Here is a 16,805-nt window from a genome sequence, read left to right on the forward strand (position 1 = left end):
TTGTGGATCTCTTGCCAAGAGCTGACATCAGGTATGCTTAGGTTAGGCATGCTGAGAAACCTACTTTCTTTCTGCTTGCTTAGACCTGCGATTCATTTGTATGATATTTGCAAATATATATTATCTGAATTTACTGTTAATTTACTATTAATCTTTAGTTTCTTTAATCTAGAATGTATGGCACTAACTGTACCTCTCTCTCTTTTTTAGTGATAAGATGACTTCTGAATTAGTGTCCAAGATTGGTGATAAAAACTGGAAAATCCGAAAGGAGGGTCTGGATGAAGTGGCAAGCATCATTAATGAAGCCAAATTCATACAGCCAAACATAGGCGAACTTTCACCTGCGTTGAAGAGTCGTCTCAATGACTCCAATAAAATCCTGGTATGCTATTTAACTGTCAGAATTGGGAATAAGCCAATACCTCCCAGTCCTCACATTCCAGTTATCTGAAGAAGTGAGCAGTGACTCACAAAAGCTCATACCCTGCCACAAATGTTGTTAGTCTTTAAGGTACTACTGTTGGAATCTTGCTCTTTTCTGCTGCTACAGACAGACTAACGCGGCTACCCATCTTGATCCGTTGTATTATTGAGTATGTCATTTAAATTCTTCTAATATTTTATGCAGCAAAGAAGTTGAAATCTCCAATATTTCCAGTTTGTCTATTGGTGTGTGGTCTTTCCACCCAAACAGGGGAATTGGTATAATTAAAGATGGACTGTGCACTAGAGAGAATCTCCCCTTTGTTGCCTTCAGAGCAAAAGAAATGTGCTCTAATGCAGACAGCACAACAAGAGCACAAGCAGGCTTTGTAATTGCACTGTGCCCTGTGCTCCAAAGCACAGCTGGGCAGATTTTGTAACTACATGTTAATAGTGCTTCTGTTTGTCCTGAAAGGCCATTACAGATAATAGGCCTTTTGTGTTCGAAACAAATGGAAACTTAAAGCTGATCCACTAGTTTGAATATAAATTCACATAACTTGTTTGTTGCTCAGTCCATATACCTGTAGGGTATGCTTAAAAGAAAAGTGGGCAGAGCTATTTATTGTTATAGAAACAGGCTCTTTCTGACATGCATTGGAATAGCTAATCTAGTCAGTTCTTATGTAATTTTCTCCTACACCTTTTTACTACCTTTAAAGCTCACTAATCTTGTACTCAGGAGTAAAACAGTCAATGCAAACCTATAGAGTCTTGTTGCCATTTCTTAATAGTTGTCATTAACATATCTTTAATCATACTAGGGAGGGAGGGCAGCCTTAAAAACTAGCTAGGCTGAAAGCCTGAAATAATCATCTACTGTAGGCAGGATAACCCATTCTGGTTTCCCTGGGGCACAGGGCCCTTACCAAACAAACCTGTAAACAATCTCTTGCATAAAACATTGGTACAAATTGACAGAACTCTTTTAAAATAATGTTTTTAGCAAAATAACATTGAAGTAACGAAATAATGTTTGCATTTTTTCACTGCTTACGTGAGATGGAAATCATAAAGCAAGGGTTCAAACGTACAAGTTCAAAGACTCTATATTACATAGCCATGTAGGTAGAAGGCAGCACACAGAGAGATACCATTTCTACTTCTTCATGAAACCTAAGAAATCCTACCTCTGTGACCAAACCTCCAGGTCCATTTAGAGCTGAGTGAAACATGAATAACATCCTACTTGTAGGTAGATAAGGAGGTGGCAGCAGTGAACAGGAGCACCTTTTACCAGCTTCGACTTCTGAGCCAGCTGCACCCTTTCCTAGGTAAAAAAGATCTTGACACCATGATGCATGCCCTAGTAATATCTTGATTAGATTACTGCAATGCTCTCTACATGGGCCTGCCCTTGAAAAGTGCCCAGAAACTGCAGTTGGTTTAGAAAGCTGTAGCAAAAATGCTTACTGGAGCAGGTCAGAGAGATAATAGCACTCCAGTCTTGTTTCATCTACAGACCCAATTCAAGGTCCTAGTATTGACCTTTAAAGGTCCGCCTACTCTCATGTGAACCTACCTGAACATTATGGTAATCTTTGAGTGCTCCTGTCATCCACGTTTACACAGGTAGCAGTCCAAGGAAGTGCCTTCTCAGTTGTGGCACCAAAACTATGGAACTCTTCATCTGTTCCCCTCTATAATTATCTTCATCGAGCAGATGAAAATCTGTTTTATTTGGTGTTCCATTCTTGGCCCTCCTTCCTGTTTGTTTTTAATTGTTGTTATTAAATAGGTATTGGTTTTAAAAATTTTGTTTTAACTGTTTCCTGCTTTGAGGGTCCTAAATGGGGAAAAGGCGTGATAAAAATATTTTAAATTCAAATAAGATACTTATAATTGACTTAACATGCCTCTGCTAGACAATGTAATTTAATACTTAAGAATTCCAGGAGGGACAGGTGGACTAAACAAAATAACTACAAAATTGCTGTCTGACTGGGCAAAAGTTGAGAGATGGTAACTTTAGTAATGATGATAGCTTTAACAGGCAAGGCCTGATAATCCATTTTTCTGGTTTAAAAATTTAGATCCTTTGCAAAGGTAGTGAGTTTTTGTGCATTTTCTTTCCATTTAGGTTCAACAAACATTGTCCATCCTCCAGCAGCTAGCCACTGCTATGGGACCAAATATCAAGCAACATGTAAAAAATCTGGGCATTTCCATTGTCACAATCCTTGGAGACAGTAAGGTTCGTTGACATATTTCTAAAGGCAGAACTGAGGAGTGAGATCCGTGTTCCCAGTTTCTAAATGTATGCATGTGATAAGACACTATAAGCAGCAATGAAGACCCTTTTGGTATGTTTGTTTGTGGGGAAGGACTCTGTTCAAAGTATAAGTTCTACAACCTCAACAGTTGATAAAGTAGAACTGGCTTCCAGTTTTGTTTTAAACATCTGTATTGCTATGTTGTATTCAGCCTTATGTATGATTCCTATTTCAAAGAATTTTCTAAAGGAACATTCTTGTATGAATGCGGCATAATCAGCTAACCACATTACTTTGCCCTATGCAAGTGTCTGAATGTAATTGTACTGGGTATGAAAAGTATTCCCAGTGAGGTCAGGATGACTTCTTGGCTTTTTTGTTACATTCAGTTGGCACCTGAGGCAGTCAGGGCAAAACTGTCTGACAGGGCAGATGGTAAATCTGAGCACTGAAAGATTCCAGGCGTTCTTAACTGATTTTTCTTATCCCTACTGAAAATTAGAATGTGTGTCTTGCTTTCACTACAGAGCAATGTGCGAGCGGCTTCCCTTGCTACTATAAATGCCTGGACAGAACAGACTGGCATGAAAGAGTGGCTGGAAGGTGAGGACCTATCTGAAGAGCTCAAGAAAGAGAACCCTTTCCTAAGGCAAGAGGTAATCTCACTCTGTGTGGAGAAATGGGGCCCTTGAACTCTTCCTTCTGTAGCTGTTTCAGGAGCAGCATGTGTCACAAAGATGTTTGAATTAGCTATTCAAGAGCAGAGGAGTAAATTTCCTAAAGCATAGTGCTAGCGACTGTGTCTCAGTTTCTGTATATTTCGAGTCACTTTGCTTCTGTTTCCTTGTCCATCTACCTCATAATTTCTAACCATCAACACATATGCTGTGTGAATACACTGAATGGCAACTGAAGATCAGCACTGAAGAACTCGTCTGGGACTATGCATGTGTCTTAACATCTCACCTGAGGACATTTAGTACACATGTTGCAACATATCACCCACAGAGCAGTCCTATGGTGCCTGGCGTGGCCTGTATGTCTTATTGTATAACTGCATTTTTGGCCCACTGTGTCTTTGCCTATAGACACAGTCTTCACAAATTTCACAAGTTACCATTAGACAATAGTCTAATGGTAATAGTCTAATAGTCTAATCTAATAGTCTAATAGTCTAATCACAGTAAAACAATTAATAGAATGGAATTAGTGGTCACAATTCCAAAACACTAGTAACAATTCAAAGAACAGAAGACAAAATTAGTATAACAATTTAATAGTGAAGAAAGAATCCAACAGGCGACTCCTCTATATCCTTTCAGTGTAATAGTGTCCTAAAGACCTCAAAGTCCACAAAAAAGCAGGGGATGTCCCAAAGGTAAATCTGCAGCCAAAAACGTCCTTCCTAGGTATGCCAGACATTTCGAAGCATTCTTCCTCAGTTGTACAGCTGACAAGTGGAACCTGATTTCCACAATAATCTAGGCACAGCTCATGTTGTAAGGGGTCTGGTTGCAGATGATTTTATTAGCATAGCTGGATGGCATGACTCAGGCCTGCTGACAATGGTCAGAGATGGGCTGATGGTCCTTCCTGGTGTTATGAATGATTTCCAAGGAAGCTGATATTGTGTGGAAGATTCTCAGAGCTTTGGTTATTATCCTGCAGGCCTGGATCATTACTCGTGGCCGTGAGTGTTAAGTGTTTTGGAGGGTCAGTGATTCTTGATTGATGTTCCCCTGGAGTATTCAGGCAGTCACGCTAGCACCTGGAAGAAGTACACACCTTAATTGTGATATCCTTCTTTGGTATCGTCCATGGTTGACTTAGATGGCCAGAGGATGTTGGGGGTGAAAAAGACAAGAATCTTGGAGGGAGGGGCTTCCCCCCCCCCGGTGCCTTCACAGTTCCTTGAGTCCTAGATCTAGAACAGCTAACACAGCTTTGATCTACTTCGTGGTCCCTGTGCAGTCCCACACATGGGTTCTGTGTCTGTGCTCGAACCCGACCTTGGAGAACTACGAGATTTTGGCGCGCTTCCTTCCCTTGCTCTGGGGAGCACACACCCACTATGCATGTCTTGAGCGAGGGAGGAAACGCCCTCCCACTCAGTTTCTTTTCGACTGCCACACTGGTCAGACCTACCTCGTTGCGTCTCTGCAGAGCTGCCTCACAGGCTCTTTTCCTCCTCGTCATTTTTCAGTTTGTTCATCTTCGTCTCTTGCATTCATCTCTACAAAACAAAAAAGAAATAAGAAAAAGCTCTTTCTCCCTTTCTGTGAGTTTGTGCCACCCGTCGGCACCCCCCCTCCCCTTGGCCTCTGCTGGCACATGAAAGGGAAGACTTGCTTCAAACGCTGCAGAAATTGTGAGGGTAAAATCCCCACCACTGACGGACACTCCCTGTGTCTTTTCTGTCTGGGCGAAACCCACAAACCGGACTCTTGTGTCCACTTCAGCAACTTTACAAAACAGGCTCGAAAGAACTGAGCTGCAAGACTGAAGAGCCACCTTTTGGAGGCCTCCCTACGCCCGGTGATGTCCCAGTCTTCCAGCTTCAGAGCCTTGCCGTTTCCCCCAACTCTGAGGGGAGATTCGGCTAAGTCGGTAGCATCTTCGTGAAGAGCCACCTTTTGGAGGCCTCCCTACGCCCGGTGATGTCTCAGTCTTCCAGCTTCAGAGCCTTGCCGCCTCCCCCAACTCCGAGGGGAGATTTGGCTAAGTCGGTAGCATCTTTGGCCTCGGGGCCCCCGAAGCGTAAGCTCGACAGACAGTCCAAGGGATTCTCGGCCTCGTGTCTGGATGTGCTGAAACCGAAGAAGTCACACATGTCTAAGGACCGGTCGGTACCGACACCCACCACGGCTTCAAAGTTGACCCCGGCCTCTGTGCAACCATTGGACTATACGCCCGTGGACACACAGACCACTACTGCAGCCACACTATCATCGACTCCATCCAACATAGCAGCCCCTCTTACTCAGGTGGTGCATGTTCCATCTCGATCCCCGTCGATGTGCAGCTACCCACCATCAGACTTCCTTGAGGCTGAGACGACTTATCGTGACACGCCCTTACAGTCTGTAGAGATGCTGAGGATGTCCCTGCGATGTCGATTCCATCGAAGTCGATCCCGATCCATAACCCGGCACCGCTTCCATTATGCTCCAGCTTCCTACGTGGTTCCTTACGAGGGGTACTCCCGTTATTCATTGGAATCACAATCCCATTCCCTGCAGGAACGCCGTCCTCGGTCCCTTAGAGAGAGCACTATAGATCTCCATCCCGTGCTTCATACCAAGACAGAGATCACTATGCACGTCCTTATTCACCATACCCGTCGGAAGATATTTTTGTTCGCCTTCCTTGGGACTAAAAGCCTTTAATCTTTGGATCACTGGATGCTCCCATTGGCATCAAACGCTCCATCGGCTCCCCTACAGCCACGGTCTCTGTCCCCCCCGGGGTGCCTAGTCAATACCCCGATGGACCCTCCCGCGTCAGCACCGACTGCACCAACCGATACCCTCTGTCTCCGATCTTCAGCCTCGGAACCGTCAGCCATCGGGTCCGAAGGGTCGGATTTGGAAGCGGACGACTCACTCTGCACTTCTCCGGACTCGGACATAGTTAAACCCGGTTCTCTCTCCCCCTCGGAGGGATCCAAAGCCTATCTTGAACTGGTCACTAGTATGGCTACTGCATTGAATATCCAACTCACCTATGATGCTCCTACAGTCATGGACTTGGTTTACAAGCTGGTACAGTCAGATCTCCCACCAGTCTCCTTGCTCCCAATGCTCCCGGTCCACCTTGACGTCCTGTGACATTCATGGGACAAGCCTGCATCTTTTCCACCGACATCGAAGCAGCTTGATTCACTATACCATGTACAATCATCGGATGCTAAATTCCTGTTCTTGCACCTGGCCCCGAACTCAATGATAGTGCACTCTGTGTCCAAATCCAAGCAAGCGAGGCACCCGGCTCCACCGGACCAGGAGGGACGCAAACTGGACACCCTTGGACAGAAAATTTATTCCGTTACCACTGTAACTGCCAAAATTCACAACTACTGAGCTTATTTCTCCACTTATTTTTTCCACCTGTTAAACCAATTGTCTATGCTGATTACGGAACTACCTGAGAAAATTGCCACTTCCCTCTTTAGTGAGTTGTCCAGACTGACAAAGCAATAAATTAACACCGTCCACCATGCGGTATCCTGCTCCTCTAAAGCCATGGCTACTTCAGTTGTCCTCCCATCATCATGCATGGTTACGCTCCACCAATCTGCAACCTGACATAAAGTCAAAGGTAGAAGATCTACCCTTTGATGGTGAAGGCTTATTTCATGTCACAATGGATGAGACTCTCACCAATGTGGATGATAGCCGTAAGAGAGCCTGCAGCCTGGGAGTATCACAGCCCTTCCAACCACGGGCCTCCCGAGTCAAGCCCTGGAAGCATTCATCTCTACAAAACAAAAAAGAAATAAGAAAAAGCTCTTTCTCCCTTTCTGTGAGTTTGTGCCACCCGTCGGCACCCCCCCTCCCCTTGGCCTCTGCTGGCACATGGAAAGGAAGACTTGCTTCAAACACTGCAGAAATGGTGAGGGTAAAATCCCCACCACTGACGGACACTCCCTGTGTCTTTTCTGTCTGGGCGAAACCCACAAACCGGACTCTTGTGCCCACTTCAGCAACTTTACAAAACAGGCTCGAAAGAACCGAGCTGCAAGACTGAAGAGCCACCTTTTGGAGGCCTCCCTATGCCCGGTGATGTCCCAGTCTTCCAGCTTCAGAGCCTTGCCGTTTCCCCCAACTCTGAGGGGAGATTCGGCTAAGTCGGTAGCATCTTCGGCCTCGGGGCCCCCGAAGCGTAAGCTCGACAGACAGTCCAAGGGATTCTCGGCCTCGTGTCTGGATGTGCTGAAACCGAAGAAGTCACACATGTCTAAGGACCGGTCGGTACCGACACCCACCACGGCTTCAAAGTTGACCCCGGCCTCTGTGCAACCATTGGACTATACGCCCGTGGACACACAGACCACTACTGCAGCCACACTATCATCGACTCCATCCAACATAGCAGCCCCTCTTACTCAGGTGGTGCATGTTCCATCTCGATCCCCGTCGATGTGCAGCTACCCACCATCAGACTTCCTTGAGGCTGAGACGACTTATCGTGACACGCCCTTACAGTCTGTAGAGATGCTGAGGATGTCCCTGCGATGTCGATTCCATCGAAGTCGATCCCGATCCATAACCCGGCACCGCTTCCATTATGCTCCAGCTTCCTACGCGGTTCCTTACGAGGGGTACTCCCGTTATTCATTGGAATCACAATCCCATTCCCTGCAGGAACGCCGTCCTCGGTCCCTTAGAGAGAGCACTATAGATCTCCATCCCGTGCTTCATACCAAGACAGAGATCACTATGCACGTCCTTATTCACCATACCCGTCGGAAGATATTTTTGTTCGCCTTCCTTGGGACTAAAAGCCTTTAATCTTTGGATCACTGGATGCTCCCATTGGCATCAAACGCTCCATCGGCTCCCCTACAGCCACGGTCTCTGTCCCCCCCGGGGTGCCTAGTCAATACCCCGATGGACCCTCCCGCGTCAGCACCGACTGCACCAACCGATACCCTCTGTCTCCGATCTTCAGCCTCAGAACCGTCAGCCATCAGGTCCAAAGGGTCAGATTTGGAAGCGGACGACTCACTCTGCACTTCTCCGGACTCGGACATAGTTAAACCCGGTTCTCTCTCCCCCTCGGAGGGATCCAAAGCCTATCTTGAACTGGTCACTAGTATGGCTACTGCATTGAATATCCAACTCACCTATGATGCTCCTACAGTCATGGACTTGGTTTACAAGCTGGTACAGTCAGATCTCCCACCAGTCTCCTTGCTCCCAATGCTCCCGGTCCACCTTGACGTCCTGTGACATTCATGGGACAAGCCTGCATCTTTTCCACCGACATCGAAGCAGCTTGATTCACTATACCATGTACAATCATCGGATGCTAAATTCCTGTTCTTGCACCTGGCCCCGAACTCAATGATAGTGCACTCTGTGTCCAAATCCAAGCAAGCGAGGCACCCGGCTCCACCGGACCAGGAGGGACGCAAACTGGACACCCTTGGACAGAAAATTTATTCCGTTACCACTGTAACTGCCAAAATTCACAACTACTGAGCTTATTTCTCCACTTATTCTTTCCACCTGTTAAACCAATTGTCTATGCTGATTACGGAACTACCTGAGAAAACTGCCACTTCCCTCGTTAGTGAGTTGTCCAGACTGACAAAGCAATAAATTAACACCGTCCACCATGCGGTATCCTGCTCCTCTAAAGCCATGGCTACTTCAGTTGTCCTCCCATCATCATGCATGGTTACGCTCCACCAATCTGCAACCTGACATAAAGTCAAAGGTAGAAGATCTACCCTTTGATGGTGAAGGCTTATTTCATGTCACAATGGATGAGACTCTCACCAATGTGGATGATAGCCGTAAGAGAGCCTGCAGCCTGGGAGTATCACAGCCCTTCCAACCACGGGCCTCCCGAGTCAAGCCCTGGAAGCCCAGTGGCCCCAAGCATTCCAGGTCCCCCCGGCAATCAGACTACTGGAAGCACAAGGCTCCTCCCACTAAGCAGAAGTGCCATCAAAGACCCAAAGCTCCTTCTACCAAAAAGACCGCACTCTATTACCTGGGTCCTTAGGGTGCGCCATTGAGTTTTCCTCACCCCCGTACATCCCTCATTTCGTGGCTACTTCTCCTTCTGACTTCCTTTATTCGGAAGTTCAGGCGCTTCTAAACAAAGGAGCTATAGAGCCCGTCCTCCCATCCCAACCACATCGGGGATTCTACTCCCAATATTTCATCGTTCCAAAGTGGGACGGAGGGAAGCGCCCCATCATGGACCTGCAGCAACTCAAACGTTACATCCCACCCAAAAAGTTTTGGATGATCAGCCTCCAGTCTATTATTCCCCTGATACCTGAGGATGCTTGGCTGGCATTGCTCGATTTACAGGACACCTACTTCCACATCACCATTCATCCTCAACACCGGCATTTCCTGAGGTTCATGGTGGGCCCTTATCACAACCAGTACTGGTTGCTCCCCTTCAGGCTGGCGACTGCACCAAGAGTCTTCACGAAATGCATGGCTGTAGTCGCAGCTTTTCTCAGGCAATGTGGAATAATGGTGTTCCCTTACAACGATGATTGGTTGATGGTCTCCCGCTTGCAACCTCAGCTCCGTCGGGACGTAGAGACCACACTCAGACTCTTGACTTCCCTGGGCCTCTGTGTGAACCTCTCCAAGTCCCACTTGACCCCTGTCCAGGACTTACAGTCCATAGGCGCACGACTCTGTACCCCCTCACAACGTGCCTTTCTTCCTCCAGACAGAGCCCTCACTCTCCGCTCATTGGCATCAGCCATACTGTCTTCACCCACGCAACCAGCTCGGGTGTTCCAACATCTTTTGGGGATGATGGTGGCAACCACCAACGTACTGCTGTATGCCAGACTTCACTTGAGGCCGCTTCAGTTGTAGTTTGTTCGAGCCTTTGACCCTCTTCGCATGCACCAAACTTTACCCCTTACGGTGCCACCCAGTGTCCTACCATGCCTTTAGTGGTGTGGTGGACCATAGAGGAGAATCTTTTGACTGGAATGCCTTTCTGTCCCCTTCTCCAAGTGCTATTCTGACCACCGACGCCTCCCTGTGGGGTTGGGGAGCCCACTGTGGGACACTAATGGCTCAGGGTCAGTGGTCTGACTCAGAACACTCCCAGCACATCAACTGTCTGGAGCTCCTGGCTGTACATCGAGCCCTTCAGTTGTTCCTTCCGGTTCTGCACAATCGCCACATGCAGATCACATTGGACAACGTGGCTACCGTCTACTATATAAACAAACAGGGTGGGACAGTATCCAAGAAGCTTTGCAAGAAGGCCATGACTTTGTGGGCTTGGTGCAAGATACAGGACATACACCTTACTGCAGTGCATCTGCCAGGCATCCAGAACGCTCAAACGGACCGTCTCTGCCAGATGCAGCTGGTAGAACACGAGTGGTCCCTGAATCCTCTTTACCTGCAACCAATCTTTCACGTGTTCAGGTACCCCAAAATTGATGCCTTTGCGACACAGGACAATACGAAGTGTCAGATTTTTTACAGCCAAGGTCCCTCGTCAAAGTTCTCGAGGGGAGATGCTTTCCTTCACCAATGGAGGGGACATCTTTCTACATGTTTCCTCCATTTCCACTCATCACCAGAATGATCAAAAAGATTGTTCAGGATCGTTCGGATTGCATTTTGATAACACCATGGTGGCCACGACAACCTTGGTTTTGCAAGTCTTCTGAAATTGTCCCGTGCAATCTACCAATGTCTCCCTTTGGCGCCTAACCTGTTCTCCCAACATCAGGGCCTGATCCTCCATCACAATCCTCGGTTTCTCAAGCTGACTGCTTGGAGAATACTGCCCTGACCCTCCCTCCTGAGGTGCAGCATGTTCTCCTGAATGCAAGGAAACCAGCCACTCGTCGTTCTTCTCAGGCAAAGTGGGAAGTGTTTAGTTTCCTATGCTTCCAGTAAGGGAGAAGACCCAAAGACGGCACCCTTACCTATGATCCTTGCCCATCTTGTTTCTCTTCACCAGTCCGGTCTGACTACTCCTCACTAAAAGTCCACCTCTCCGTCATCTCTGCCTTTCACCACCCTATCGAGGGAAAGACTGTGTTCTCACATAATATCTCAAAGTCATTCTTGACAGGCATGCTGAAGCTCCACCCCCCTGTCAAGCTGCTCATTCTGGCATGGAGTTTGTCTCTTGTCCGCTCAAAACTGATGGGCAAGCCATTCAGGTCTCTCGCAACTGTACCTCTGCATCTTTTGTTGTGGAAAACAGGGTTCCTGATAGCTGTTACTTCGGCCAAGAGGGCGAGTGACCTGTGTTCATTGCGAGCCAATCTTCCTTACACTATTTTCCACAAAGACAAAATGTTCCTCCGGACGGACCCGTCTTTCCTACCCAAAGCGGTGTCGGCTTTTCACTTGTCCCAACCCATCGTCTTGCCTACTTTTTTGCTAACCCGGCAGATGATGGCCAGAGGGCCCTTCACACATTAGACATCTGCAGGGCACTCTCTTACTACCCCTCGAGGATGTCCTCTTTTCGTCAGGACCCTCGTCTGTTTGTGGGCTATAGTAAGCCCCGATTGGGATGTAGAATTTCCCCTCAGTGCCTGTCAAAGTGGATCGCCTTGGCCATTCGGCTTTGTTATGAGTTGGCGAAGCAATCCTTGCCGGTCATGCTGAAAGCTCATTCCACTAGAGCTGTTTCTGTGTCTTCAGCTTTCTTTGAAGGAGTTCCTCTGGAGGACATCTGCGCTGCTGCTATGTGGTCCTCGCAGATTACCTTTGTGACGCACTATGCCTTTGCTGTTCGGGCACGCCGTGATGCGTCCTTTGGCCAGTCAGTACTCCGATCTGTCTTCCAGTGATGGCTGGTGTTCCTCTTCAATCAGGTAGGCTGCCTGTTTATATGATCCACATGCACCTTTTTTGCCTTATGTGTGGTATGTTCTCTCTCTCCAGTATGGAGATGCCTGCACCCGCCATCCGGTCAGTTGAGCTCGCTAAACACCCATGTGTGGGACTGCATAGGGACCGTGAAGAAGATAAACAGGTTGCTTACCTGTAACTGATGATCTTCGAGTGGTCATCCATGCAGTCACACATGCCCACCCAGCCTTCTCCACTGTTGGCATCTCTCAGTGACAAATTTCTTTCTCGCCTCTTGGGACTTGCTAGCAGCGGTTGGAAGAAACTGAGTGGGAGAGCGTTTCCTCCCTTGCTCCAGACATGCGCAGTGGGTGTCTGCTACCCGGAGTGAGGGAAGGAAGCGTGGCAAAATTCAGAGGCTAGCTCTTGTAGGTCGTGTGGGACTGCACGGATGACCACTCAAAGATCATCAGTTACAGGTAAGCAACCTGATTTTCTGGCACAGACTCCTTTTGAGAAATGCTTGGTTGAAAATAAAATGAGTCTTGACAGGGAAGTTTTACTCTGGCCATGAAGTCTAAAACATTTAAAATAAGAAGTTGAGAATCTTGGAATTACAGAAAATCTCTTGGCTTCCCATTTAGAAATTCTAGTAACTGGAACTATTAGGTGTTTGCATATAAAATTTATAATTAATAAATTCTACATGCCTTGTTGGTAAACTTCTAGGTGCTGTACTTTAATACAGATACCTTTTATTTATTAGTGTATCTGTATAATTTTTCTTGCATCTAAGGTTGACTTTGATATTCAAGATGTTTACTTTTTGCTGAACATAGGATTTATGCTTTCTTTCAGCTTTTAGGCTGGCTGGCTGAAAAGTTGCCCACTCTCCGTACTGTCCCCTCAGACCTGTTCTTTTGCGTGCCTCACTTGTACTCTTGTCTGGAGGATCGAAATGGAGATGTCCGTAAAAAGGCACAGGACGCTTTGCCATTTTTTATGATGCATCTGGGGTTTGAGAAGATGGCCAAAGCCACAGGCAAACTGAAGGTATGGCAAATGCTGTGAATTTAATTTTCTCCCTTTGATTGTCACCAAGGGATAATATGAATTCAGTAATAATGAGAAACTTGACAATTCAGAATAGTAAAGAATTTTCAAAATGTTATTTAAAAAGTTTATATTGGATTCATATGATAAATATGTAGCTAGTCGTTTGATATTGTTTGGCTTGGATAGCCCAGGCTATCCAATCTTAGAAGCTAAGCAGGGTCAGCCCTGGTTAGTATTTGGATGGGAGACCACCAAGGTATACCAGGGTCACTACACAGAGGCAGGCAATGGCAAACCACTTCTGAATGTCCCTTGCCTTGAAAACCCTACAGAGTTGCTGTAAGTTGGATGTGACTTGACTGCAAAAACAGAACAAAAAACAACAAACCTTTGATATCCCATGTTGATATCTACAGGATCTTCTCCTGCTTCACAAGTTGCTAGATGAAATGTGTCAGGTAGTCAGTTAACTTGTTAAAGTGGACTTCAACACAGATACCTTGAAGCTCTTACTCTTGCTTCTTTAGCCAGCCTCCAAAGACCAAGTACTGGCCCTGCTTGAAAAAGCCAAAGCCAATATGCCTGCCAAACCTGCTCCACCTACTAAGTCATGTTCCAGAGCTGTAGGAGCAGCTCCTGCCAAATGTCAGACCGCATCAGGTAATGTTCTTCATCTACTAAATTATGTCATTTTAGATTGTCAGATAAAAGACAAAAGTTTTACTATCTACATGCAGAATTTGAGGGTAAACAGTAGGATCTGGCTCAAGTTATTACAGTGAGCTAACTATTTGTAAAAGGAAGAATCTGGAATCAGAAGTAGTATTTTGAGCATGATGTGCCACTGCTCAAGTTATTACAGTGAGCTAACTGTTTGTAAAAGGAAGAATCTGGAATCAAAAGTAGTATTTTGAGCATGATGTGCCACTGAGGGAAGAATTCTTTGTGTCTTGATCCTGCAAGCATAGTGTTCCTACCTAGAGTATTAAGCAAAAGACATGGGGAATTTACAAATGCCATGCCTCAGTGGTATCCACAGAATATATGCAGAGAACTAAAGCATTTACATACTCACTGCTTCTGCAGGATGCTTGATTTTAAGAGGATTGACTTGTCAAGGGCAAGCTCTTCACCTGAATGGGAATATGCCATTCCCAGTAATGCCAATGGAATAATGCATTTTTACTTACAGTCCAGATTTAAAATACTGTGAGAGGACACTCCAAACACTACTTCAGTCTTAACTATATAATTGGTTGGCTTTTTTATGTGCCTGTTAAATAAAACTTTTGCTGCTTCAGATCTGCACTGTGTTATGGAGCTGTGTTGTCTTTATGTGCTTGTTTGGCTTTTGACAAGACCGAAGGGCTACTTCAGGCATGCCTGAGAGCTTCAGCATTGCCTGGTGGTACTGTTAGTTTTTTCTCCTTTAAAAGCAGACCTCCTTGCCAAGTCACTCCTGCTTTTGAAGGTCACTTCAGTTTCATAAGTAATTTGTAGTTTGGTATAGGGCAAGCTGCTGGAGAAGCAGAAGCCTGATGTTCCCTTGGGTTTGCCAAATTAGTAATAAGTTGTGTGTTGTTTTTATCCTGGGCTTACTGCACTGCATCTCTTGCTCCTAAGGTTCTGGTGAAGATTTTATGGCCAGTTCTGTGGATACCAAGCCTGATCTCAAAAAGGCCAAAGCAGGAGGAACTGCCACTAAAACCAAGGTATGTATAACGTCTTTAGCACAATGGAAGTGGTATGCTAGGTAGTTCTATCATAACTACGGTATGGTGATGTCCATCATCCATCTTCAGTCGTGTTCATTTATCTTCATTTTACATGTCAGTGGGACGAATTCTATTAGTAAACATTAGTAGAATAAATGGTAACATGCTGTTCACCAGGTCTGTAGCATTGACATCATTGTGGCCTGTGGAACTGTTCCATGCCATTTGGGCTCAGATAAGAATTTACTTAATCCATGGTAGAGATCTTCTGTATAGTATGGGAAAGGCTTTAATTCTCAACTGTGGGTTGTATCGTATTGCAGGGGTGGTGTCCTGTTGGCAAAAGGCATGTACTGCTAATTGCAGACACTGTAGTGTCCACAGAACATCCTGTCCTTAGCTCTGTTGTGGTGGTAGAAGAGAAGCCAATATAAGTGGAAAACTCGATCATTGCCATGATCCATATGGAGGGAAGGATCTTTTTTCCTTGAGGGGTATTTTAAATTCTAATTTGAAGCAATAGAGCAGCATCTCTTTGCTGTCACCTTGGGTAGGGGATATTCCATTAAGGAAACATCATGTTGCTAGAGGAAATGGTGCTTATATTATTATACTCTTCTGAAGAGATCAAAACATTTTGTACCTTTTCCAAGTGGTCTCCTTTCTATATATCTTAGAGAACCATTCTGAGTATTCGCCTGAGTGTGTTCAAGGGTGTAGGAATTCCTGTTATAACTCTTTGAACCATGTCATAGCTGATGTAGCCACCCTATTAAAAGATGTTACCCAGAAAGCTTTCAAGCAGACAATTATCAACCCCCCTGTCATACTGAACCCTTTAGTGATTTAGGGGGGAGGGACCGTGGCTCAGTGGTAGGGCATCTGGTTGGCATGCAGAGGGTCCTAGGTTCAATCTCTGGCATCTCCAGTTCAAAGGGCCAGGCAAAAGGTGATGTGAAGGATCTCTGTCTGAGATCCTGGAGAGACGCTGTCAATCTAGGTATACAGTACTGACCTTGATGGACCAGTGGTCTGATACAGTATAAGGCAGCTTCATGTGCATTCATGTGATTTTCCTAATATACTGGTAATGCTTGCTATCGTAGAAACAAATGGAGCCAGCCATTTTTGAACATAAGAAAGAGCTCTGTTGGCTCAGACCAGTAGTCCATCTAGTCCAGCATCCTTTTTCACACAGTGGCCACCCAGTTCCTCTGGAAGGCCAGCAACAGGGCATAGAGGCTGAGGCCTTCAACCTGATGTTGCCTCCTGGCCCTGGGATTCTGAATGTGGAGGTTCCCCTCAGTCACCATGGCTAATAGCCATGAATAGACTTATCCTTCATGAATGTATCTAATCCTCTTTTAAAGCTGTTTATTCCTTTGGCCATCACTATATCCTCTGGCAGCAAAGTCCACATTTGAATCACTCTCTGTGTAAAAGAGAATTTCCTTTTGTCCGTCCTGAACCTACTGCCCATCAGCTTCATTGGATGCCCTTGAGTTCTAGTATTTTGGGAGGGGAAGCAAAATTTCTCTTTGTCAACTCTCCATCCCATGCATAATTTTGTAAACCTTTATCATGTCACCCCTTCGTTGTCTCTTTTCTAAACTGAAAAGTCCCAGTCTTTTCAGCCTTTCCTCATGGGAAAGTACTCCAACCTCCTAATCATCTTGGTTGCCTTTCTCTGTACTTTTCCCAGCTCTGCAATGTCATTTTTGAGATACGGTGACCAAAACTGTACACAGGCCTCGGCCACACGGGTAGGAAAATGCGGGGGGGGGGGGGGACAGGGCGTGGTGGCC

At 46.0% G+C, this 16,805-nt stretch overlaps 1 protein-coding gene across 1 annotated transcript in view; it reads left to right on the forward strand.

The window, feature by feature from the left end:
- CKAP5 (cytoskeleton associated protein 5) overlaps positions 1-16,805 on the forward strand; it is a 128,787-nt gene that overhangs the window by 55,722 nt on the left and 56,260 nt on the right. The window contains 7 exon segments of the mRNA XM_015406899.1: positions 1-31; positions 211-385; positions 2,567-2,680; positions 3,227-3,355; positions 13,088-13,282; positions 13,813-13,945; positions 14,909-14,997. The exon segment at positions 1-31 is cut by the window's left edge and continues 38 nt beyond it. Coding sequence (XP_015262385.1) covers positions 1-31; positions 211-385; positions 2,567-2,680; positions 3,227-3,355; positions 13,088-13,282; positions 13,813-13,945; positions 14,909-14,997 — 866 coding nt within the window.

The sequence above is a fragment of the Gekko japonicus genome, unplaced genomic scaffold (genome assembly GCF_001447785.1).
Source record: "Gekko japonicus isolate JY-2015 unplaced genomic scaffold, Gekko_japonicus_V1.1 scaffold84, whole genome shotgun sequence".
In the NCBI taxonomy this organism is placed as follows: domain Eukaryota; kingdom Metazoa; phylum Chordata; class Lepidosauria; order Squamata; family Gekkonidae; genus Gekko; species Gekko japonicus.